The sequence below is a fragment of the Sus scrofa genome, chromosome 5 (assembly GCF_054392235.1).
Source record: "Sus scrofa isolate SSC_HxYL_T2T_F1_AM1 chromosome 5, Sscrofa_HxYL_maternal_Yorkshire_Landrace_v2.0, whole genome shotgun sequence".
Classification (NCBI taxonomy): domain Eukaryota; kingdom Metazoa; phylum Chordata; class Mammalia; order Artiodactyla; family Suidae; genus Sus; species Sus scrofa.
Genome location: NC_139387.1, coordinates 8,722,561 through 8,746,236, shown reverse-complemented (window position 1 = coordinate 8,746,236; position 23,676 = coordinate 8,722,561). Strand labels below are relative to the sequence as shown.

The window sequence follows — 23,676 nt, the reverse complement described above, 5'->3', positions numbered from 1 at the left end:
TGGAAGGGTGGGCAATTGTCCTGCCAGATGCCTTTTAATCCACACAAAAGCTGGGAGGGGTTAGGAAACTTGCCAGAGGGCAGGCAGCTGTCCTTAAGTGGTGGAACTGGGACTGGAACTGGAGCTGTCTGGGCTTGATTCCAAAGCCTGCCTGTTCCCCTCCCCTCCTAGACTATCCTTCCTCAGCCGGACACTGAACTAGGCTCTGGGGGGAAGGGGGTTTAGGGATTCCGTAAGGACATGGCTCCTGCCCTTAAATCTGGTGAGACAGAAACTAAAAAAACAGTGCCTAGCAAATAACAGGCGCCAATAACACGTTTTGTTAACTTAAGGAGTGAAGCCCTAGGTGGTCAGCAGACATTTCCGTGGAGCCCAAAGGAGACATTAATGTTGGATGAGAAAGGGGGCGGGAAAAGACTTCAACAGGGGACAGTTGAGGTGGTCCTTGAAAGGTAGGTCTTTGCCAGGGGAGCGGGAACGGCATGGAGGGTTGAAAAGAAGGCAATCTGAGAAAATGGAAGAGCTGTGAAAGCCACGATAGGGAATACTGTTAGTGTTAAAAGTCCCCCAGGAGCCCTCATGGTTCCAGCTCGAGATGGGCAGACAGTGCTGGGGCCTGGCCAGACCCCCCGGACAGACCACGGTGCTGGCAGCAGGGTGGGTGACTACCCCGCCCAGCTGCCTCCCCCAGCTTTCCCTGGCTCTGTTCCGCGGGACGACGACGCCTGGGACCGCCGCGTAGGCGAGGCCCTCAGCAGGCCGGACCCTCTGTGTTGTCACGTACGGAGGCGGGACTCAAGCTTGTGGGCGGAGCCGAGCTAGGGGGCGTGGCCCGACGTGGCTCTGGCCCCGCCCCGAGAGAGGCCTAGGCGGGGGAAACCGGAAGTCCTCCCGCCTCCCCCTGCCTCCAGGCTCTCTTCGATCCCTCCCCTCAGCTCCGTGCGCAAGGTCGTGTCCCGGAAGTGAAGGGGCCATGTTGGCGGGTGACCCCAGGAGAGGTACCGGGCGAGAGGCGAGACTCGAGGAGTGGTAGCGCGCGCGCGGCCCGCAGGTAAGTGAGGGGAGGAGTGAGGGCCAGGGCTGGGGGCTCGCCGCCTTTCCTCTCAGGGCCGCGGCCGGTGCTCCCTATCCGGCCCGGGCTACCGACCTGGCCGCCGGGGGTCTGGCCCTAGCCTGCCGGGCTTTCCCCCTGAGGCCGCTCGTTGGCCCCGCCCCAGCCTCCGGAGCCCTCCCGGGGGGGCCTGAGCCGGCCTGCCCCAGCCTCGGGGTCTTCCCTCTTCGGTTCGGTGCGAAGGCGGGGTCGGGGAAGAAACTGGGGACCCGCCGGGGCCCAGCCGCCCACTCGCCGCTCGACCTTGTAGTAACAGCTCTGGCGTGACAGTCGCTTCCTACTTCATAAAGCACTTTTCCTGTTGATTTCTGGACTTATCTCCTGCTGCGGGAGACCCTTAAGGGGGGCTGAGGGGTGCTCTTCTGCAGTTGAGGAAAAAGGGACGGGGATGGCTGCTAGCACTAGGCCGGAGGCTGATGGCTAGCTGGTTTGGGGCCCAAAGTCCAGACGTTTTTACCAAATGTTTCCCCCACTCCTTCTCGTTTCTGTATTTCAGAAACAAGGGTCATCATCATTTTTTTCCACAGAAGGACGTTTTGAGGGTTCCCTCTTTAGTATGTGCCAGGCCCTGTGCTGGGAAAGTTTGTAGAACACCTAGAAGTGCTGTGCACTTGGTAAGCTCCTAGCCAATGGTAGTAGCTGTCATTACAGAGGCAGGCAGAATTGGGGACACGCGTGCACCCCCTCTTTACAGCTGTGTGCCTGTGGGCAAGTTACTTCCCTCTGGGAGCATCAGTTTTCTCTACTTAAAATGGGGATACCGATGACACTGGTGGTGGTGTTAGAACGGGATGAGTTGTCACGTGGGACCTGCTTAGCCCTCGCATGATATCTAGTAAACAGTAAGTGTTAAAGCTTGACGTGAACCCGGACCAGTTTGTAAGTTCCTCAACTTACATGTGATAAGGGATGACAAAGCACTTTACAAATGATAACCCCCTGCTGTTGTGTAAGGACTGACTGTGACAGTTTATGTGTAGCTCCATTGAATACAGATGAGAGTAGGTAACCCTAATAATAGCTGTCCCTGATAGACTGCTTAGTAGATGCCAAATGCTGTTCTAACCACATTCACATACATTCACTCATTTCATCCTCTTACCGGCCATGTGGAAAATACAATTTTAATCCTCCTTTTACACATAAGGAACTAAGGTAAGTACAGAGAGGTGAAGGAACTTGCCAAAGGTCATCGGCTCATAAGTGGTGGTGCTAGGATTCAGTTATGACTGAGAGCCCTTAGCTTCAACCCACCTAGACGCCCCCTTAGGGTAAGGTTCTATTGCAGGTGCTTTGCGAACAATATCTCAGGCAATTGTTAAAATAACCCTTTGTGATAAGTACTATATAGCAACATATAAACCTAGATAGCATTATCAATGTTTTTGCAAACGAGGAACCTGATGCTCGTTATGTACTTTGCTGGAAGTCATGTACTTTGCTCGAAGTCGTGGCAAGTAAGTGGCATAGCCAAGAGCCAAGCCCTGGTCTTTCTGCATAACCTGTAGTTTCCCAGGAGCAGGGGTCAGCAGGCTAGGATCTGGTCCCATCCCTGCCACCAAGTCATAGCGTGACCTTGGCAGGGTGAGGTGGGGTGTCTCTGAGACCGAGAGGAAGAACTGCTGTATCAGTCTCTGTGGGCCCTTCTGTCATGAATTCTGATTCTAGGCTTCTGTTCCTTCCCTTTCGCTTACAGCCTGACGCCCAGCCCCTGTCAGTCCCCCATGGCCTCATGGAGCCGAGAGGCGGTGCTGAGTCTCTACCGGGCTCTGCTGCGCCAGGGCCGGCAGCTTCGCTACACTGATCGAGACTTCTACCTTGCCTCCATCCGCCGAGAGTTCCGGAAAAATCAGAAGCTAGAGGACCCTGAGGCCCGGGAGAGGCAGCTGGAAAAGGGCCTGGTCTTCCTCCACAGCAAACTGGGAGGGCTTGTTTAGGAGTTTCCCTCTTCCCTTCCCATCCTAATTCCAAGGGAAAGAGGACAAAGGTGCCTTCCATAGACTCGCTGCCTCTCCCCACCTCCACCTCCCAGATGCAGTAAGAAGCCTCAGGTAGGTAGGCTGATAGGTTTCATTTTTTCTGATGCAGGGAACCAAGAGAGGGACTTTTAATGACCAGAGTCCTTTAGTCATAAATCAGTGGCTGACATACAAACATAGTAACAGAAGTATGTTCTCTTATTGAGAAGAAAACATGCCCTGAGTTTCAAGCCCCACTGGGATACCATTTTGTTTTCCAGAACGTTTACATATGAAAATGCTAGGAAAGGCATTTGTTAAAACCATTAGAGCTCAGTTCCAGGTTGGCTCATTCTTCAGTGGATTCAGCTCTCTTGTGGGCAAGGTTGTGTTCTTCCAGACACGACTGTATTCTGTTACAGCAGACTCTAAAGCCAGCAGAGTGTGTAGACCTCAGAGGGTGGTGCCTGGGTTCAGATCCTGGCACTGCTGCTAACAACTGTGGGATTTAAGGCAGATCACTGAACTTGTATAGGCCTTCGTTTCTTCATTTGTAAAATGATAATAGTACCCACCTCTTCAGCTTATTTCAAGAATTAAATGAGACAGGGTACTCAGCACTTGGAATGGTTCTTGGCCAGTGGTATGTTAGCTCTGTGTGCTTCCAAGGCCAGTGTCACCAGGAAGTCTCACTGTGACCTAATGGTTATATTTAATTCAGCAGCTTGCCCACAGGGCCTTCTCTGGCCCTAGCATTCTGGTAGGCTGTGAGGTAGAGGGGACTGATGGGGCCCCTCCAGGGGCTCAGTCTAATGTGGAGATCAGTGGGAAGTAATCCCAGTGTGAGCAGCTCTGTACTGGAGGTCGGGTAGAACTTGGAGATGAGGACAGAACTGTGCCTTGGGGGAGGGTGGTGATGGAGGAAACACAGGTGGCTATAGGAGGGAGGACATTGAGGTCCGTCTCAAATAAGAAATAGAAACTGGCTGGGCAGACAGGCAGGAATAAGCAGAGGTGTGGTCTGGAAACTTAAGTCTGGTGCACTTGGAAGGCAGGTGGCCAGAATTGAAGCTGGCCTGGTCTGGGAGGACATCGAATCCTCCGTTGAGGTGGTGATATCTGGTAGTGGGGGACCATTGCAGCTCTGTACTTGGGGCCCCTGTAAAGTACTCCCCAGCACTGGGAACTCTAGGTTCAGCTCTTGGCTGCACAACTTACTGACATGGTGACCTTGGGCCAGTGAACCTAAGCTCTGCCTTAGTTTCTTCATCTGTAAATTGGAGATAACAACATGACTGACCTCATGGGGTGGTTGTGAGAATTAAAGGGATTAGTAGGTTTTAAATGCCCAACACATGGTACACATTCAACATATGTTAGCTCTTATGTGTACTCAAGCCAGATAATGTTTAAGTCATATGACTTTTTCCAGTAAAATAAATTGGAATTTTCATAGTTCTGTGCTGTCATCCTGGGAAGCTATAGGGCCTCCATTACTCATCACCCCCACAGTATTGGGGTGATGAACATTCCTAGTCCCATTTCTTTATTTAGGGAGACAGGTTAAACAACCCATCTGAAATGTTAGCAGAGTTCACATTCTCCATCAGTGCTGCTCACCAGGCAGTGTTCCACTTTTTTTTTTTTTTTTTTTGCTTTTTAGGGCCACACCTGAGGCATATGGAGGTCCCAGGCCTTGGTGAAATGGGAGCTACAACCTCTGTCCTACACTACAGCCACATCAACCCAGGATCTGAGTCGCGTCTGCAACCTACACCACAGTTCACGGCAGCCCCAGATCCTTAACCCACTGAGCGAGGCCAGGGATTGAACCGGCAACCTCGTGGTTCCTAGTCGGATTCATTTTCGCTGCGCCATGACAAGAACTCCCACTTTTTTTTTTTTTAATTTAAATATCTTAACCATTTGTAAGTGTACAATTCGGTAGTGTTAGGAACATTCATATTGTTATATTCCAGCAGATCTCCAGAACTTTTTCATCTTGTAAAATGGAAGCTAAAGCCCTTAAACAATAGGGTGCCTTCTTAATTGCACTGAGGGGTCCTTGCAGGTGGAGGGCCCAGCTCCACCAGGCTCTGGGCTAGTGCTGCAGAGCCTGAGTGGAGGGGGTACTGTGGACAGGTAGTTTCCCCTGGAACAGATTGAGTTTGGTTGTAGAAAAGGAGCTTTACTCTCCCTGTGGGAGCTTGTGGATGCTGTCTTCTTCCAGGTCACCAGGTCTTCGTGGGCCCCTGGTCCTTGGATGGGGCAGGGAGTGATTTGCACCAGAGTAGGAAAACCCATTTCCCAAGCCCACTCACCTTCATGGTTTTGGTCTCAAGCCCAGCATAGCCTCAGTGTGTTTTAGAGACCATCCTGGCTCCGTCCCAGGAGGTAGAACGTAACTCACAGGATGGTCTGGAGTGCTGACTGCCTCCTGGAAGGTGAGCCTTTGTCCTGTGGCTGGCAATCTTAAAAGACTTAAGGACAGCCCACACCTGTAGAGGCCTTTTACAGTTTCTAAAGCGTTCCCATGCAGCCTGCTAGCAGACGTGCTTTCCTCATGACCTCCCTGTGATTTAGGCCACGCAGCTATCATCATCCCTCTACCTCACTGAGGGTGCAGGGACTCATTTGAGGTCACCCAGCTAATTAGTCAGGGCTCAAAGGCAAGTACTCAGCCTCCAGATTTCTGACTCTAAAACCCGGGCTCTTCTCTATTATGCCACCTCCCTGCCTCGATCTCACCAGTTAGCCGAGAGGCCAAGAACTAGATGGCCCAGAGAGGCTCCTTCCAGCTTCTGCCCAGGCGGATGTGCCTGCCTTGTTTTGTTGTGTCACATCCAAGGGTCCTTTAGAGAGTGGTTCTCCCCCCTGGGAAAAACTGCGGCAAGGTCTTTTATTTTATTTTAATTTTTTTTTTTGTCTTTTTGCCATTTCTGGGGCTGCACTTGTGGCATATGGAGGTCCCAGGCTAGGGGCTAGGGATTGAATTGGAGTTGTAGCCACCGGCCTACACCACAGCCACAGCACCTTGGGCTCCGAGCTTCGTCTGCGACCTACACCACAGCTCACGGCAACGCCATGTCCTTAACCCACTGAGCAAGGCCAGGGATCGAACCCGCGACCTCATGGTTCCTAGTCGGATTTGTTAACCACTGAGCGAACCACGACGGGAACTCCAAGGTCTTTTGTTTTAAAAGACATGAGACTGAGGTCAGTATTCTGTACGGCGACTCTAGTGTTCACCTTGGTCTGGACGCGATTACTCTGCCTCAGGTGGGTCTGTCCCATCTCTGTCTCAGTGGCCACTGGAGGGAGGACAACTAGAATTCTTGCCCGACTTCACCTGTAAATAAATACAAAGTTTAACTCTTTTCAGCCTTGTTTGCTCTGCATTTGAAGTGGGAATATATTTAATTTGGCCAAGTAGTCTCTCATTATGTCCCTAAACCTGAAGCTCCTGTTGGCTAAAAGATGGAGAGAAGAAAAGTGCCACTAAGGTTGTGAACCTTAGCCGGGAAAAAATAATTTTGAACTTGACAGTGACCCTCAGTTAACTCAATTGCTGGAATAAGTTGAGTGAGAAATGTTTCTTGTTAAGGGGGGAGGTACAGGCGAGAGGCCTGAGATGTGAAGCTAGCCGGTGACCTCGTCTCTCTGTCCTCCCCTTCTGCTGTACTGGGTGTAGTGGTGAATGGTAAACAACTGTTTTTCCCATGTAGTTCCTGGTGCACAGCACGGGGAGGGTAGAGAGGAGAGGTGGTGCTGAGAGCAGTGTTCAGATCTGAGCCACTTTGTGATCGTTTATCTGGGTCGGGCCCAGGGTTCTAACTTGATGGGAAATGGGCTTAGGTGGGAACTAGAGGAACTTGAGTTAGGATGACTCCATTGTTGCCAGGGAGCAAAGGTGTGCTGGCCTCGCCCCAGCCCTCTGGGAAGCCCTGAGCCCTCTAGGAAGCCGGCTCTTCTGCCTTGTGCCCTGAACTCCTTGTAGGTGAGCACATTTTAGCTCATTTTCCTGGTGCGCTTGAGCAGGCGGACTTTTGTTTGTTTGTTTTCCAGTTAGCAGCCGAGTCTGCAGTGATGACTGGGTTTATTCTCGGTCCCTCTCATAGTGCTAGTCTCACTTGAGCCCCCTGTACGCTGTCCCTAAGACACAAAGCATCTGCCAAGTGAGACTGTCCACAGAGAATTCTTTTTGTCTTTGGACCTTTCTCACACATGGACTTGTAGCTATGTCTCCATGGGCAGGGTATTTGGTGCATGTTATTATCACTGCCATAGTAATAATAATGACAAATACTAATATTGTCTATCATTATTATTTTTGTAGAAAGTAGAATAGGATCAGTTTTTTTTTTTTTTTTTTTTGTCTTTGTCTATTGTCTTTTTAGGGCCGCACTTATGGCACATGGAGGTTCCCAGGCTAGGGGTCGAATCGGAGCTGCAGCTGCCAGCCTGCGCCATAGCCACAGCAATGCCAGATCTGATCCGTGTCTGTGACCTACACCACAGCTCACGGCAATACCCGATCCTTAAACTGCTGAGTGAGGCTGTGGATCCTGGTTGGGTTCGTTAACCACTGAGCCACAAAGGGAAATCCAGGAACGGTTTGATTGAGGTAAGGGTATACATGATGCAGTAGGAAAATTGTTGTCCTAGGAGTTAAGAGTTTTTGCATGTGGCTGTTACTCCTTTTCTCTGGGGCCTCTGGCGCGTCACTTCTGTGTGTATGAAGTGATAGATGGGATTAGATGAGTCTCCTCTAATTACATTAGACCTTCTCAGGTCTAACCTTCAGAAGCAGTGGTTACGATGTTGGGAAGGGGTCTGTACTGCGTGGTGGGGAGTTCCTGCTCTGGTGCAGCGGGATGGGTGGTGTCCCCTGAGCACTGGGATACAAGTGTGATCTTGGGCCCGACACAGCGGGTTAAGGATCTGGTGTTGCCACAAGCTACTGTGTAAGTCTCAACTGTGGCTTGGAACTGATCCCTGGCCTGGGAACTCCATATGCCTCGGGGTAGACAGAAAAAAAGATAATAAGTGTATTTCACGGTGGGGTACTTCACTCTAATACAAGAAAAAGCTGGTGATGAGTTTGGTGCCCTCTGTAATCTCAATAGATTGGTGCAGAGGTTCTCCCACACCTGGCATGATCATTCCCCCCCTTGCCTCCAGATAACGTATGTCAGGGCCATGATACTCCCTTTCTGACCCTAGAGCATGGAGGTGCTAGAGGCAGGAGGATTTGGTTACTGGAACTCACAGAGTACCCTGAACTTGTTGGGGACGGGCCTCCTGGGGGAGGGGGCAGGAGGGCTGGTCGAGGTCCCCCATGGTGATGGCGTGTTCTGCCTTCATCCTCAGGTGAGCAATGGCAGGCGCTGGTGAGCGCAAAAGCAAGAAGGATGACAATGGCATCGGCACGGCCATTGATTTTGTCCTCTCCAATGCCCGGCTGGTGCTGGGGGTGGGTGGAGCAGCCATGCTGGGCATTGCTACACTGGCGGTTAAGCGGGTAAGTACACTCAGCCAGGGCCAGGGACTGCCGAGTGGCGCTGACCTAGAATAAGACTTTGATGCTGCTGACGGGAATGTAATGTGATTTGGCATTATTAGAGGTGACCTTAAGAAAATTCGGCAAATCTACATGTAGGACTTTGCTCTAAAGAACTTGTAGGTACAAATAAAGAAGTTTATCCTACTGAGTAAAAAACCAAAATACCCTTCCTTGGCGATCTTATTTAAAACAGCAGCACCCCCAACATGCATGCATTTCCTATTTCCCATTCCTGCGCTACTTTTCGTAACGTCTATAGCTGCATACTGTGACTTGTTCACTGTGTGTTGCCTGTATTCCTTTACTAGACTGAAAACTCCATGAGGGCAGGGATTGGCTCTCTTTGGTTTACTGCTTTATTCTTTGTACCTAGAACAATGCCTGCACCGCCATTCAGTGATGTATTTGTTAAATAAATGAATCAGTATTCAACACTATGGTACATTAATAAGGTGCAAGATTCATAGTCAGCAATTACACCATAATGGTCAACATTGATTCTTTTTTTTTTTAAGAGCCACATCTGCAGCATATAGAGGTTCCCAGGCCATGGGGGCAAATAGACCTACAGCTGCTGGCCTATACCGCAGCCACAGCAACTTGGAATCTGAGCTGAGTCTGTAGTCTGTGCCTTGGCTTGTGGCAGTGCCGGATTCTTAAGCTACTGATGGAGGCCAGGGATCAAACCCACGTCCTCATGGATACGTGGCTTGTAACCCGCTGAGCCACAATGGGAGCTCCAACACTGATTCATTAATAAATGATGTGGGGGCAGTGATAAAAATGATCAGTGGACAAAATCCGGTTTCGGAGGTGTATATACAGAGAAGGACCCTCATCACATAAATGTCTGTTTCCAGAAAGAAGTATACAGAATATGAACAGTTACCTTGGAGTTATGATAGTATGGGTACATCTGTGTCTTATTTATATCATTTAGTATTTCTTGAGATTTTCTGTGTGGAGCAGAGAATTCCATAATCTAGAAGAAGATGAGGTTATTCAAAAATAGTTGAACTCATTAAGGCAAAGCTGCTGGGAAGGAGGGAAACAGGAAGAGAACCGCGTGCTGAGCCCTCTCTGCTCTTTCAGATGTATGACAGGGCGATCAGCGCCCCTACCAGCCCCACGCGCCTGAGCCATTCTGGGAAAAGGAGCTGGGAAGAACCAAACTGGATGGGCTCCCCACGTCTGCTCAACAAGGACATGAAGACAGGCCTGAGCAGGTCCCTGCAGACCCTCCCCACAGGCTCCTCGGCCTTTGACACAGGTGAGGAAGGCCGCTACCCCTTCTGGGACCTGGCTCGGGGCTCTGAGTCCCACTCCTGCCTTCCACACCGTTCTCAAGGACATGGGCCAGGCACCAGGCTAGGCCTTTGTGCCCAGCCCTTGCCCTCTCCGGGCCTGAGGCAGCTGTGGCCTGAGCAAGCCCAGGAAGAGCTCACGTGCCTCTCTCTCTTGCCTTGGCAGATACGTTCTGCCCGCCCCGGCCCAAGCCATTGGCCAGGAAGGGCCAGGTAGACTTGAAGAAGTCACGACTCCGCATGTCCCTGCAGGAGAAACTTCTCACTTACTACCGGAACCGGGCAGCCATTCCTGCTGGCGAGCAGGCTCGGGCCAAGCAAGCTGCTGTGGACATATGTGCTGAGCTCCGGAGCTTCCTGCGGGCCAAGCTGCCTGACATGCCTCTTCGGGACATGTACCTGAGTGGCAGCCTCTATGACGACTTGCAGGTAAGGGGGTTCTCATGAAGGGTTGGGTTGGATAGGGACCAGGACGCTTCTCAGTTGTGCTGTCGGTACAGAAGATCAGTGTCCTCGGCCTGCCAGAGGGACTGGGCTTAGCCGCTTCTGAATTGCGCACACTGGTAGCATTTGGAGAGCCCTGCCTTTACCCTTTCTGGTTTTTCAGTCACACACACAGCTTCGAGGGACTTCTGCCTGCAGTCTTGTCCCGTGTCTCCTCTCTAGTTTTCCCTCTTCTCAGGCCTTCAAGGCACAGGGGATGTCACATGTACTTCTCTTTTAGTTTTTGTTTTTGTTTTTTGTCTTTTTTGGGCCAAACCCACGGCATATGGAAGTTCCCAGGCTCGGGGTCGAATCAGAGCTGCAACTGTGGGTCTACACTACAGCCACAACAACGTCAGATCTGAGCCATGTCTGCGACCTACACCACAGCTCAGAGCAATGCCAGATCCTTAACCCATTGAGTGAGGCCAGGAATCGAACCTGAGTCCTCATGGATACTAGTTGGCTTTGTTACCGCTGGGCCACGACAGGAGCTCCGTCTCGTGTTCTTCTGTGTCAAGACAGTGTGGCTCGTGGAATGAGCCTGGGCTCTAGTGTCTGACACAGCTGGGTTTAAATCCTCACTCTGAATTGATATGGTCACATGGAAGAATTTAGTTTCCTTTATTGAACACAAGTTGCTGGGACCTGTGTTTGGGGACGCTTGTCTCTTGAGCAGGTGAAATCCCTCAAAACCTTTTAAATTCTGCTCCCCCAGGTGGTGACAGCCGACCACATCCAACTCATTGTGCCCCTTGTGCTGGAGCAGAACCTGTGGTCCTGTGTCCCCGGAGAGGACACCATCATGAACGTCCCTGGCTTCTTCCTAGTTCGCCGTGAGAACCCAGAGTATTTTCCTCGTGGTAGCAGTTACTGGGACCGCTGTGTGGTTGGGGGCTACCTCTCTCCCAAGACAGTGGCAGACACATTTGAGAAGGTAGTGGCTGGCTCCATCAACTGGCCAGCCATCGGGTCCCTCTTGGACTATGTGATTCGACCAGCGCCACCCCCAGGGGCCCTGACTCTGGAGGTGCAGTATGAGCGTGACAAGCATCTCGTCATTGACTTCCTGCCATCAGTGACCCTTGGTGACACTGTCTTGGTGGCCAAACCACACCGGCTAGCCCAGTACGACAACCTGTGGCGGCTGAGCCTGCGTCCTGCCGAGACGGCGCGCCTGCGGGCTCTGGACCAGGCCGACTCGGGCTGTCGCTCTCTGTGCCTCAAGATCCTCAAGGCCATATGCAAGTCCACTCCGGCTCTGGGCCACCTCACTGCCAGCCAGCTCACCAGCGTCATCCTCCACCTGGCCCAGGAGGAGGCTGACTGGTCTCCAGACATGCTGGCCGACCGATTCCTGCAGGCCTTGAGGGGACTCATCAGCTACCTAGAGGCCGGAGTTCTGCCCAGTGCCCTAAACCCCAAGGTGAACTTATTTGCAGAGCTCACCCCTGAAGAAGTAGACGAATTGGGATACACTCTCTATTGCTCATTGTCTGAGCCAGAGGTGCTGCTGCAGACCTAGGGCAGGTGGAGGCCAAAGTGGGTGTCAGGGGGTCAGGCCCTGGGTTCTCCGTTAGAAACACTCAGCTACATCGTTGGTGCCTCACAGGGTCCCTCGGTGCCTCCTGTCTTACTGGTCATCGCCCTGGTCATTTCATGCTGGTTAGAATGTCATCTCTTCTCTTTTCTCACAACCCTTTCTATTTTTGTTACCAAACCTGTGCTCCCTCCTCCTCCCCTCCCCCTCCTCCTCCAGGTTCATTTTCTTGAATGAATTGAGAAGGTGGAGCCTGGCCTGAGCTGCCGAGACCACTTGGTGTTGGCCTTTTGGCCCAGGTCTGCCCCTCTCCGGTGTCCTCTCTGTCTTTTCCTCCTGTTTGTACCTTCTGTTTTGCTCTTTTCCTGAGCACATCCGCCTAATCAAGATGTTGCCTTTTAGTTGACTGTCCCTGAAGTTGTGATTGCCTGTTTCAAACTGAACTCTGCAGAGAGTGTTCAGACAGTATTTAGGGTTTCTAGGGGTAAAGCTGGTGGAAAAGCTGGCCTTTGACCCAGGTTCCTGGAAAAGAAGCCCATTCCCCCCACCTCTTGACCAACTTATGTCCGTTAGTGCTGAGACGTTCTCCTGGGAACACTGTTGTTGGCGCCCACGGGCGTGAGGGCTCAGGACGAGCTGAGGTAAAGTTCTCGAGATCGTGTCTCTCCGAGGCCATCCGCAAGAGCGCCGAGCGGGAGAAGGGCCTGGAGAGGGTCTGTGTGCCTCATGTCTGCGCCTCATCTGGCTGGTGCCGCCCAGCACCGGGTGGGTGACAAAGACCGGGAGGGAAGGGGCTGTTGCTTGCCCCCTTCTTGCCTTATTGCCAATAGGGACGAGGCCTTCAAGGACGCAGTCAGTGCTAGAGGTTGACAGGCCGCTGAACACTGGGGCTCAGTGACCTTGTTTCTCCCCTGTCAGGCCCTGCCTTTCTAGGATGTCGCCTTAGAGCAAGAACAGGCCCAACAGCAGCCCTTCGCTCCCCAGTGAGAGGGGTGTTTGCTGAACTCCGCAGGCACCGCCAGAGGCCAGAGGGCAGGCAGGCACGCGCGGTCCTCCTCCCCGGCCTGCCGCTCGCCCAGCACCTGGGGAGATCCGCGCCCTCTAGGAAGAGGGCACAAGGCTGTGACAGGGAGGTGGGTCCTTCCTGCATTCCTTCTTGTTTCCCGCTGCTAAAATTGCACTATTTATTGCAATGTAAAAAGTATCCTGGGGGTGGGGAGGAGTGTTTAATACACATTGTCAGTACATCTTGTTTTGTGTTCTCTTTTTTTGTTTGTCTGTGGCAAGAGGCTGATGATAATTCTGTTTCCGATCTGCCCATCCAGTATTTTGTTCTCCTGTCAAGTCTTATTTTTCTTCTTACTACCTCTCCATCAGTGAGATTCTGGTGAAGCTCTCTGCTGCTGTCACATTCCTTCACAATGGCAGTGACATGAAATGATTCTTTAAATAGCACTGAAACCTCAGCTACCCTTTGGATTGAGGGTAGAGATTCTGGTCCCCTTTTTTGTCCTGGATTAGGAGGTCGGGAGCTAGGGTTAACCTTGGCTGTATCTGGAGCATCTTCCTGCCTCTTCTCTCACATATACCTAAAGCTTCCCTAAAATGGTTCAGACATTTCATGTGTATGAAGACATTGAGAGAGAATGAAAACTATAAAGGCCAGAACCCTGAGTGAGAGTCTCCCTCCTGGCTGTACAGTCTATGCTGGGACCTGGCCTGGGTGATGAATGCAGAGGGTGTGGGGTAGAGATGGCTCCAATGCACCCATCCGATGTCATGAGGAGGGAGGGAGAGGGGAGGGCTGAAAGTGTTGGAAAAGCATGGGTTATGTTGCATTGAGAAAGGATTTGGTTTTCCCAATGTGAGTATTATAAAACCTCTAATTTTCCCAAGCTGGTGTCTCTGACCAAATTCTATTACAACATTGGAAGGAGAGTTTAAAAAGAGAGGTTTTTTTTTTTTTTTTTTTTTGGTCTTTTTTCTTTTTCTAGGGCTGCTTCCTGTGGCATATGGAGGTTCCCAGGCTAGGGGTCTAATCAGAGCTGTAGACCCAGGCCTGTGCCAGAGCCACGGCAACTCGGGATCCCAGCTGCGTCTGGGATCTACACCACAGTTCACGGCAATGCCGGATCCTTAACCCACTGATCAAGGCCCAGGGATCAAACCCTCAACCTCACGGTCCCTAGTCAGATTTGTTAACCACTGCGCCACTACGGGAACTCCCCTTAAAGACTAAATCCCAAATTATCAAAGGCAGGTGTAATTGTGATTTGAGCTTATCTCCTCTCTTAAAGAGCTTCTTTCTGAGGGCAGCTCTGTCTCCTGCCTATGTTTCACAAAACCAAAACTCATAACTTTGCCATTTCATAAGCAGGAACCTCCTAGGAGTCCTCAGAACGAGAAGCAGTGGGGTCAGCTCTGGTCCTGAGGGGTTTGCCGTCTGAGATGGACCAGTCTCATCATAGTACACGGAGGACAGTCAAGTGCTTCAAGATTCACTTTTTTTAATCTTTGGGGGAAGATGTGGGGCCTTTCCCCACCTTTCTGCCTTCCCACTCAGTAACTCCCACCTTTGCCTGAAGTAATAGCATCTGCTCCTACTTCTCCCTCTGGAAATTTTTTGCACCATCTAGGTTAGAAAACCACATAGCCTAATGCTTAAAAAATACTCATATCAAAAACCTAATCAATTTCAAAGTGTATTTTGGTTTTCTCTGTTGCCCATTCCTGAAACATGAGTTCAGGACAACAGTATTTTTCTTTATACACTTGGTTGTGACTTTTTTTTTTTTCTTCAAATAAAGGAATAATTGAAGTTCATGGTGGGAAAAGTTGTGTTGTGAAGCCTGCAGTCTCCAGGGCTCAGCCCCTCATGGGCCTCCTGTTCACACTCCACAGATGAGCTGGTTTTGCTCCCTTGCGCTCTATTCAGGTTGAGAGCTCAGATGGTTTTGACGAATCAGCTTCAGGATCAGAAGGCCCCGCAGAGGCCCCAGGAGGGTTGTGGAAGTAGGGAATCCCCTGTATCCCGATTGCTGCCAGTTGTGGCACATCTGAGACTGTGGCCCTGGCTGAGAACTTCTGTCCTCACAGGATGTGTTAGAACTCTGCCCCTTGTGCTGAAGCTCAAGGCCAAAGAGAATGGTAAGAAACACTTCAGACTAGAGCTGTGAGAAGTAGCCCTCTGAAATTTTTTTTGTCTTTGGGTGGAGGGCAGGCCCATAGCCTGCAGAAGTTCCCAGGCCAGGCCCAGGATCAAACCTGCACAGCAGCAGTGAGCTGAGCCACAGCTGTGACAACGCCAGATCCTTAACCTGCTGAGCCTCCAGATGCTGCTGATTCTAGGTGGCCAAATAACAAGAGATGTGGGGTCTGGAGTTAACTGCATGCAGCTTGTTTACCTTTTCCTTCTGATCGCCTCATAATCTGTATTTTCTTGGCCCCTGCAACCAAGTCCACAACCTGCCTCCCAGTCACTAATCTGCCCTTCAGTGAGCAGTTGATGTGTTTAGCTGATAGATTTGGAATCAGTCATCAGTCTTCCTTGTTTTGTCCATATAGAAGCAGCTTAGCCCCAAGACCCAGAAAACTACTATCCTTTTTCTCCTTGAGGGAGGAAATAAAGCTGGGGGACACGTTGCCCTTCCACAACCTGGAAAGAAAAGAAACGTCTCCTTTCCAACAGCTTTGACTCGTGTGTGTGGTGGGAAATAGTTTCCTACGTGAGTGGTACTGGTGCATCAGAGTGCTTGCTTGGGGTCTCCATAATAGAACGGATGGGGTTATTCCACTCCTACGGTGTCCAATTGGGGCAGTGTTACTTTACTTCTTAAGCATCTGCATGGACATCCATCAAGAGGCACTGACAAGTCTCCCATACAGCAGAGAGGAGGACATGCCCCGTGGCTCCTTAATGACACCTTTGGAAGACTTGGGTAGTGGCTCGGGGGTAGTGGCTCGGGATTCTTACTGTCTTTGCACCAAAAGACCAGATGCCTTGTACATGTTTCCAGAGAATTGAGATTCCCCAAGGGGAAAGAAAAACCATACCTAGTATCCAGTATGCTTTCCTAGACCAGCTGTTTATAGTTGTTGATTTCATCTCAGTAAATAACAGTCCTCTGAGGGAGCAGGATATGATGGGGATGGGAGGTGGGTTAGAAGACCTGCGTTCTAGTCACAGGAGTAATGGCAACCATTTATCCAGCACTTACCAGGTACCAGGCGCACGGCTCAGTGCTGTGAATATATTATCTTAACTTCATTCTAAGGATGAGGATACCCATCATTAGCCTCGTTTTACAGATCAGGAAACGAAGACTCAGTGGGGGTAAGTCACTTAACCAGAATGTCTCCACTAATAAATGGGAAAGCCAAGATTTTTTGGAATTGGCCCTTAAATCTGTCATAACTCCTACCCCATACTGCCCACACCAGGCAAGACATGTCATGCCTTTAGTCATCAGCTTACCACTGTAAAGAAATGGTTGGGCTAGACTGACTCAAATCAATGAATGGTTAGTTGTTATGTAGGAAGTGCCTGACCAATTTTTGACCTCACTGTCCTCATAGAAATAATATTTGTAGGGCCCACTGAAATGAAGGGGAGTGGAAACTCAAGGTTTCCCTACAGGGCCTGATTGGAGGACTGGAAGATGGTGAAAGAGCTTTCTCCTAGCTCTTGACAGTTCCCCAGTAGAGAGGGCAAGTTACTGGCCCTAACCTGGACTGTGGCCTCCAAACACACAAATTCCCCTAAGTGGGCAGGTCTGATCAAGCACCCAGGCAGTAGGACTTGCTGGGAAGTGGTTATGCCGCGGAGTTACAGAGTTGGTAAATAATTGAAACTACCCTAGAGTGAGAAAGAGCAGCTAAATAAAATACCTCATTTTTAGGGGAAGTGAAACTACATAAACTGAAAGAAGTTCCCCTGTCATAGGTTTCATTCTTTAACATAAAAGGAAACTTGTATTTTAGCAGAATGGATATGTAAAAATACAATTGTTTAGACCACAGGATTATGGATTTCCTCCACTCGACTCGCCTCTACAGAGTTGAGTCAGGACGCAGAGCAGGCCTTTGATGGTAGGTGGATCTCAGCTGAGGTCATCAGTCTCCCCTTCCAGTTACTGAAGGGTTCACACGTCCTCAGTATTCTGCAAGTGTGTGCAAGTGAAAACAGACGAAATAACATTTACTCTTGACTAGTTTCACATTCGGGCCTAAACCCGGTCCCTAGTTCGGAGCTTCTCCAAGGGCGGCAGGAAAGGACCACGAGGATTCGGACCTAACGCCACTATTTGGATCTGGGCCAGGGCTGCCCGGGGCAATCAAGGCCAGCTGGGTGGGCGGGGCTGAGGGAGCCTTTGCAGAGCGGCGCTACGGCGAGCAGGACGCCGGGGCCCGGCGGCGGGAACCTCACCCACCTTCCCGCGCAGATCAGGGGCTCCCTCGCTGAACAACCCGCCCGCCTCGGAGCCTGAGCCAATAGAAACTCGATGTATATATGACTCACCATGCCTAACCAATCATTTCGACGCGCGCTCTCCGCCAGTAGCTCGCGCGATAACCAGGAGACCTCGTACTTCACAATAAAAGCCCTTCTTGGGGTGAAAGACTCGTCTCCGCCTCTCGGGCTAGCACCGGAAGTAGCTGTGCAAGATCCTTCCGCGCATCCCGGCAGCGGACGGTGGTGATCCTTAGATCTCAAAAGCCTTGTAAAGTAGTGCGCCCTTTTTTGAGGCTGTAAATAAAAGTAACTCATTTGGTCCTCACAGTTTCGCCCTCGACATAAAAGTCAGAGACTGGAAATGGTAGGGGCGTCGGTTAAATGAAAGCGCGTGGGTGGGAGGCGCTGGTCACGTGACCTAGGCGGAAGAATATTCTCTGTGATGCGTCCCACAGAGGCAGAGTCTATAAAGGACCCGCGCTCGGCGAACCGCCGCCATTTCTTTTCCTCTCCGCTGTAGATGTAGTCCTTTTCTGCGAGTGGGCGCTTTTCTTCCTCCGCTCCCGCAGGGTCCGCGGCCGCCATGGCGTATTAGAGGCAGCAGTGCCTGCGGCAGCATTGGCCTTTGCAGCGGCGGCAGCAGCACCAGGCTCTGCAGCGGCACCCCCCAGCGGCTTAAGCCATGGCGTAAGTACCGGGGCCCGACGCTCTGGGCCGTGTCCCCCCGGGTCGGTGAAGGGTTCTTGTCTGATGCTGGGGCGCGGTCCGGCGGCGTCGCGGAGGGGGAAGCGGTTTTACGAGCGCCCGGGACGCGTGGCCGCTGATGGGGTGACGCCGAAGCGCCAGCGCCCCTGGGTCGAGAGGCCGCTGCGCTGTTCGGGCGTGGGGCGAAGTCCTCGGTACCTCCGGCCCCGGCCGGGGGGCCGGGGCTCCCCCTGGGGCTCCACGAAACGTGGCAGCAGCCAAGATGGCGGCGGGGCAGGGCGGCGGCCGCGGCGTGAGTCACGGGCGGGCGTGGGCGGGGCCGGACTCGGCCGGGAGGACCGGGCGCCTTCCTCTGGTGGCGGGTCGGGGAACGGCCGGGCGTCCATCTTGCGCCGCCAGGCGGACGCGGGGAAGGTTGGCAGCCGGGGCCAGCGGCCCCCAAGTCTCAACAACCACACGGGGTCGGGATTTGGCCGTCCTGCCCCGGGGGTGGAGAGGCGAAAGGCTCAGACCAGCTGTTCTCTAATGGGGCTTGGTTTCTGGTTCCTGTTAAGGCTTCTCACGGCATTCAGCAGCAGCGTTGCTGTAACCGACAAAGACACCTTCGAATTAAGCACATTCCTCGATTCCATCAAAACTCCGCAACATGGCCGAGATGAGCTTCCTGAGCAGCGAGGTGTTGGTGGGGGACTTGATGTCCCCCTTCGACCCGTCGGGTTTGGGGGCTGAAGAGAGCTTAGGGCTCTTAGACGAATATCTGGAGGTGGCCAAGCACTTCAAACCTCATGGGTTCTCCGGCGACAAAGCTAAGGCGGGCTCCTCCGAATGGCTGGCTGTGGATGGGTTGGTCAGTGCCTCAGACAACAGCAAGGGTGAGTGGGCTTTTCCCTGCCGGTGGGGTCTGGTGATAAAGCCTTGCTGCCGCGTGCATCTGACTCTGGGTTCCGTCCCTCTTAAATCTCTTGCAGAGGATGCTTTCTCCGGGACAGACTGGATGGTGGAGAAAATGGATCTGAAGGAGTTCGACTTCGATGCCCTGTTGGGTATAGATGACCTGGAAACCATGCCAGATGAGCTTTTGGCCACGTTGGATGACACATGTGATCTCTTTGACCCCCCACTCCAGGAGCCCCCGCAGATAGTGAACCCAATTGGCCATCTCCCAGAAAGTTTACCAACAACTGACCAGGTTGCCCCCTTTACGTTCTTGCAAACTCTTCCCCTTTCCCCAGGGGCCCTGTCTTCCACTCCAGATAATTCCTTTAGTTTAGAGATACAGGGTGAAGTGGAAATCTCGGAAGGAGATAGGAAGCCAGACTCCACTACTTACATTACCTTGATTCCTCAATGCATAAAGGAAGAGGATGCCCCCTCAGATAATGACAGTGGCATCTGTATGAGCCCTGACTCCTATCTGGGCTCTCCCCAGCACAGTCCCTCCACCTCCAGGGCCTCTCCAAGTAGGAGCTTGCTCTCTCCCGGGGCCCCTTGTGGTTCTGTCCGGCCCAAACCCTATGATCCTCCTGGAGAGAAGGTGGTAGCAGCAAAAGTAAAGGGTGAGAAACTAGATAAGAAGCTGAAGAAGATGGAGCAGAACAAGACAGCAGCCACTCGGTACCGCCAGAAGAAGAGGGCAGAGCAGGAGGCCCTCACTGGCGAATGTAAAGAGCTGGAAAAGAAGAACGAAGCTCTGAAAGAGAAGGCAGATTCCTTGGCCAAGGAGATTCAGTATCTCAAAGATCTGATAGAAGAGGTCCGCAAGGCACGGGGGAAGAAACGCGCCCCCTAGCTGCCGGGCAGGGGTGTGCATGTGCTTGTACATAGGCTAGGGCTTTAGCTGTGTGTTGCAATAAATTATTTTGTAGTGAACGTACTGCTGATGACTGATTTCTTCAGATAAATGTTCCAGTCAATCCCCCCTGGAGCCACTTTTCTCACCAGGGTCAGAAGTAAAGTGCAAACGCTCCGTAATTCCCTCTGCCTCAACTCAGCAGACAATGGGGTGGGGGGGCAGGAGGAGGGGGTGTGGTGAGTTGAGAGCAGCCCTGGAAGTGACCTGCCCTCTTTGATGAGGCTCATGCCAGTCATTCATTGCCAATCTGGGTGACCCACTCTGGCTTAGAAGGAAGCCCTTTTGGGTTGCTGTGAGGGGCAGTGCAGGTGAGGGTGTCTGAAGCCAGAGTATGTGTGCATGCCTCTCCACAGGTCCCTGCAGCCAAGTCCTCCCCAGACCCAAAAGACGGGAGGCAGGGGCCTCTGCCGTTCACTTCCTGTGCCCCAGTGAGCTCACCTGGCCTCAGCTTCAGCACTTGCTGTTTTGCAAGGGTTTCCCGTTGGTTCCTCAACTCCTGCAAGGTTCCAGTGTCACTCCCAAGGCCATCCAAAGTGACTGCTGGTGTTCCGCCCCTCACCTTTCCCGCTCATTTGCCCCCCCATGGTCCTTTCTCCAGTTGACGTGTATACATGTTTATTTCCTGCTCTGACACCCAGTTTTGCAGTCACTTCGTGCCCTGATCTCCAAGACCTGCAGCAGTGCCTGAGGAAGAAATTGCAGCTTTATAACCATTTCCTGAGCGTTCCGAGGCACGGCTATGAATGTATGTTTACTGGAGTGAGACCCAGCCCCCTGCACGTGGAGCCCTGTGGGCTGATAAAGGGCAGAGGCGGGCTGGGTCTTACCGCTGGTGGCGGGGGTGGAGGTGGGGGTGCTCCTGGTCCATCGCCAGGCCCCTGCTGCCTTTCTGAGGACGCAGGTCTTGGAGGTCGGGAAATAGCCTTCATGTCTCTGCAAAGATTCATGCGCATCCACTGTGTGCTAGACCCTTTTGAGGGCTGGGGATTCAGTGGTGAGAACACACATCTCTGCTGTCCTTTCTGCGAGGGAGACGGCCAGTGAACAGACCTGACGGGACAGCAGGAGGGAGGACCTGCTCAGGACGCACTTTCGGGCCGGGAGGAGAGGCCTGGGGTGGAGCGTGTGAACTGAGCGTCAGCTGAGTGACTTGGGGAGCCTCGGGGGCGGGAGGGACAAGCTGGCTTCTGCTCGAGAAGCCTCGCTCTGGCGGGGCTCAGCGTGGGCAGCAGAGGCCAGCTGAGCCGGTCAGTCAGCGGGCTTGGAATCGGGGTGTGAGAAAGGAGACGGATGCCAGAAAAAGCAGAAGGCTGGAGCTTCCGTTTCCTGAGACGACCGGGGCGGGGGGGGGGTTTGCGGTTTCCAGGGCAGGATCAGGGTTTTCATGTCAATTCCGGTGCTGGCAGAAGGTGCACCAGTCCTGCCCAGGTACAGGTGGGGATGGCAAGTAGCCCAGGGTGGGGGAGGCAGGTGGAGCGTCAGCTCCAGAGTCAGGGCTGTCCGTCCAAGGCTGGGAGGTTATGACAGGCTGCCTGGAGCAAAGGGTGCCTGTGCTGGGGTTTTTTCCCTCCTTTGGCTGCACCCAAGGCACACAGAAATTCCTGGGCCAGGGATCGAACGGGTGCAACCTCTGTAAACAGCCACCGCCACCAGAGACTCCCTGAGCTGGGCTTTGAAGGCTGGGGAGAGTTACGGATGTAGAGCATGGGGAGAGCGCCCCAAGAAAGCCAGCCGGACCGGCTCAGAGGTGGGAAGGAGTGGGCACAGTCCCGCCCATCCCGCCACGAGGGCTCCAGGCCCCAGCCCTGCTAGGGGAGGACGCCTGATGAGGACCCACCCAGCTTCCACTTCAGCCTGAGTTTAGCCTTTTGTCCACACTGCCTCCCCTCAGGCCTACAGAGCAGACCTGTCACTGGGCGTCCGTCAAGTCCCACTGCAGGCAAGTGGCAGTCCTGCCCCGCTCCCGCTCGGGGTCTCAGCCAGCCCGTCCACTCACGGAGGCCCAGTTGAGTGTGGATGACTCAAGCAGCCCCTTCATCCCTGTGGAAGACACAGGAAGCCTTGGTTGGGGTTCTGTCAGCTCGGCCAGCTTTGCTCAGCCTGGTGCACATGTCAGCTGCCCCGAACCCCCCGAGACACCGGTGCCTCCAGGTGCTCTCCATCGACGCAGGTGGGAAGGCCTCTTACTCCAGGTCTGAACAGTTAGGGCACTCGAGACAGCTGTTTTCAGAGTTCCCGTTATGGCTCAGTGGGTTAAGAGCCCAATTAGTATCCATTAGAATGTGAGCTCAATACCTGGCCCTGCTCAGTGGGTTAAGGACCTGTGGCTGTGGTGTAGGCAGCAGCCGTAGCACCAATTCACCCCCTAGGCTGGGAACCTCCATATGCCGCGGGGGCGGGGGTGAAAGACCGCTGTTTTCCTGCTCTGTGTACACCTCCTGCTCCACTCACGAGACCATCCAGTCCTCTTAATTACAAGGCTTAACTAGCCCCTGGTAACTGTGGAGCCCCCTGATGCAAGCACTCCTGTAACAGTGGTGAGGAGTGCTGCCCCGCCCCGGCTCACTGGTTGCCACGCATGGTGGGCTGTCACCCCAGGACCCTTTGTGTCTCTGTCACTGCCTCTGGCTCTGTCTTGGGTTTCGAGGCTGGGCAGCTACAGGGCTTGCAGGCCTGTGGGGTGTAGCCCAGCAGGCTCTTTTAGCCCTGGCCTCAATGTGGCAACGGAGTGGCCTCTTGCCTGGTTCCTGTCCCTTCCTTTCCCAGCAGACCTGTCCGTCCCCAGGTCCTGGAGCTCAGGGTCAGCAGTCCCTGCCGGACAGTGCCAGCACCCGCCTCCCGACCACCTGCACCCTACTGTCCAGGGTTCAAGTCCCACCCGACCTACAGGACCAGACTCTTGGGCGAGCGCTAACACTATGCACGAGAAGGGGGCACGAACACACACCCAAGCAGTGTCCCTGACACAAATGGGACATAAGACTTACTGGACACTCACAAGCAGAGGAGCAGAAGCCCTGCTCTCCCCCTCCCCCAGGAGGCAGGCCCCTCCCTCTAGGCCTGGGGAGGGGACAGGAACCTGATCGTGATTGTTGTAACAGCCACAGAAGGGCCCTGGTCAGCCCAGTCTCTGAAGCAAACTCCCAGGGAGCGAGAGAGCGAGCCTCTGAGCCTGCAGCTTGCTAAGCTAATTAAAAGGGGATGGGAACATGTCTCCAAGGACACCTGAGTGTCTCTCCCCACTGGGGTCATTGCAGCTCAGCAGGGGAGGGCATGGAGGGCCCGGGAAACCTCGGCCTTCCCCGGCCTGGAACAAGCCCTTCTGCCCACCTGACCTCCCGGTCTGCGACCTACTCCGACACCTGCAGACAGGCCCTGCTCCACCTCTGCCTCAGGGAACCCTCCTGTCCCCACTTAGGATGGAAAGGAGGGCACCCCGAGATCTCTCCTCTGGCCCAAAAGAACCCGTGGCAGGTCGCTCCCCAGCCACAGGGGCCCTTCCGAAGTCCTTTACCAGAAAACGTCCTGAGGAGCCCTCTAAGGTGCGGGGTGGGGGATGGAGCTGCCCCAAGGCACCCAGGGCCTTGTCTCCACGAGGCCCCAAGCCCTCCACAGGAGGGACTCCTGGGCTTCCCGGCCCTGTGGTCAATGCCACACTCGAGTCCAATTGGGCAGCAGCACCTAGCCACTCCCTGGTGTGTCTGTCCC

At 53.2% G+C, this 23,676-nt stretch overlaps 3 protein-coding genes and 2 long non-coding RNA genes across 6 annotated transcripts; 3 read left to right on the top strand and 2 right to left on the bottom strand.

The window, feature by feature from the left end:
* Positions 1 to 939: 939 nt before the first annotated feature.
* MIURF (mitochondrial elongation factor 1 upstream open reading frame) lies at positions 940 to 6,545 on the top strand. Its single transcript, XM_084955272.1, has 3 exons — positions 940 to 1,051; positions 2,808 to 4,762; positions 6,043 to 6,545. Exon 2 carries the CDS (start codon positions 2,836 to 2,838, stop codon positions 3,046 to 3,048), a length of 213 nt encoding a protein of 70 aa, XP_084811398.1. The 5' UTR covers positions 940 to 1,051; positions 2,808 to 2,835; the 3' UTR covers positions 3,049 to 4,762; positions 6,043 to 6,545.
* Positions 940 to 13,854, top strand: MIEF1 (mitochondrial elongation factor 1). Its single transcript, XM_013997508.3, has 5 exons — positions 940 to 1,051; positions 8,440 to 8,590; positions 9,725 to 9,902; positions 10,103 to 10,365; positions 11,138 to 13,854. Exons 2-5 carry the CDS (start codon positions 8,447 to 8,449, stop codon positions 11,942 to 11,944), a joined length of 1,392 nt encoding a protein of 463 aa, XP_013852962.1. The 5' UTR covers positions 940 to 1,051; positions 8,440 to 8,446; the 3' UTR covers positions 11,945 to 13,854.
* Positions 6,027 to 19,248, bottom strand: LOC146403119 (uncharacterized). Of its 2 annotated transcripts, none has more exons than XR_014803004.1 (2): positions 17,478 to 19,248; positions 6,027 to 6,418 (listed from the first exon to the last, which is right to left on the bottom strand). It is a non-coding gene; the product is annotated as an uncharacterized LOC146403119 (long non-coding RNA). The 2 variants fall into 2 exon arrangements; XR_014803003.1 differs by lacking the exon at positions 6,027 to 6,418 and adding an exon at positions 14,649 to 17,118.
* On the top strand, positions 17,916 to 19,983 carry ATF4 (activating transcription factor 4). Its single transcript, NM_001123078.1, is given in 3 exon segments — positions 17,916 to 18,098; positions 18,671 to 18,988; positions 19,085 to 19,983. Coding segments are annotated over 2 exon segments (1,047 nt in total). The 5' UTR covers positions 17,916 to 18,098; positions 18,671 to 18,762; the 3' UTR covers positions 19,906 to 19,983.
* Positions 19,984 to 20,566: 583 nt separating this feature from the next.
* Positions 20,567 to 22,008, bottom strand: LOC146403118 (uncharacterized). Its single transcript, XR_014803000.1, has 3 exons — positions 21,875 to 22,008; positions 20,796 to 21,079; positions 20,567 to 20,652 (listed from the first exon to the last, which is right to left on the bottom strand). It is a non-coding gene; the product is annotated as an uncharacterized LOC146403118 (long non-coding RNA).
* Positions 22,009 to 23,676: the final 1,668 nt, after the last annotated feature.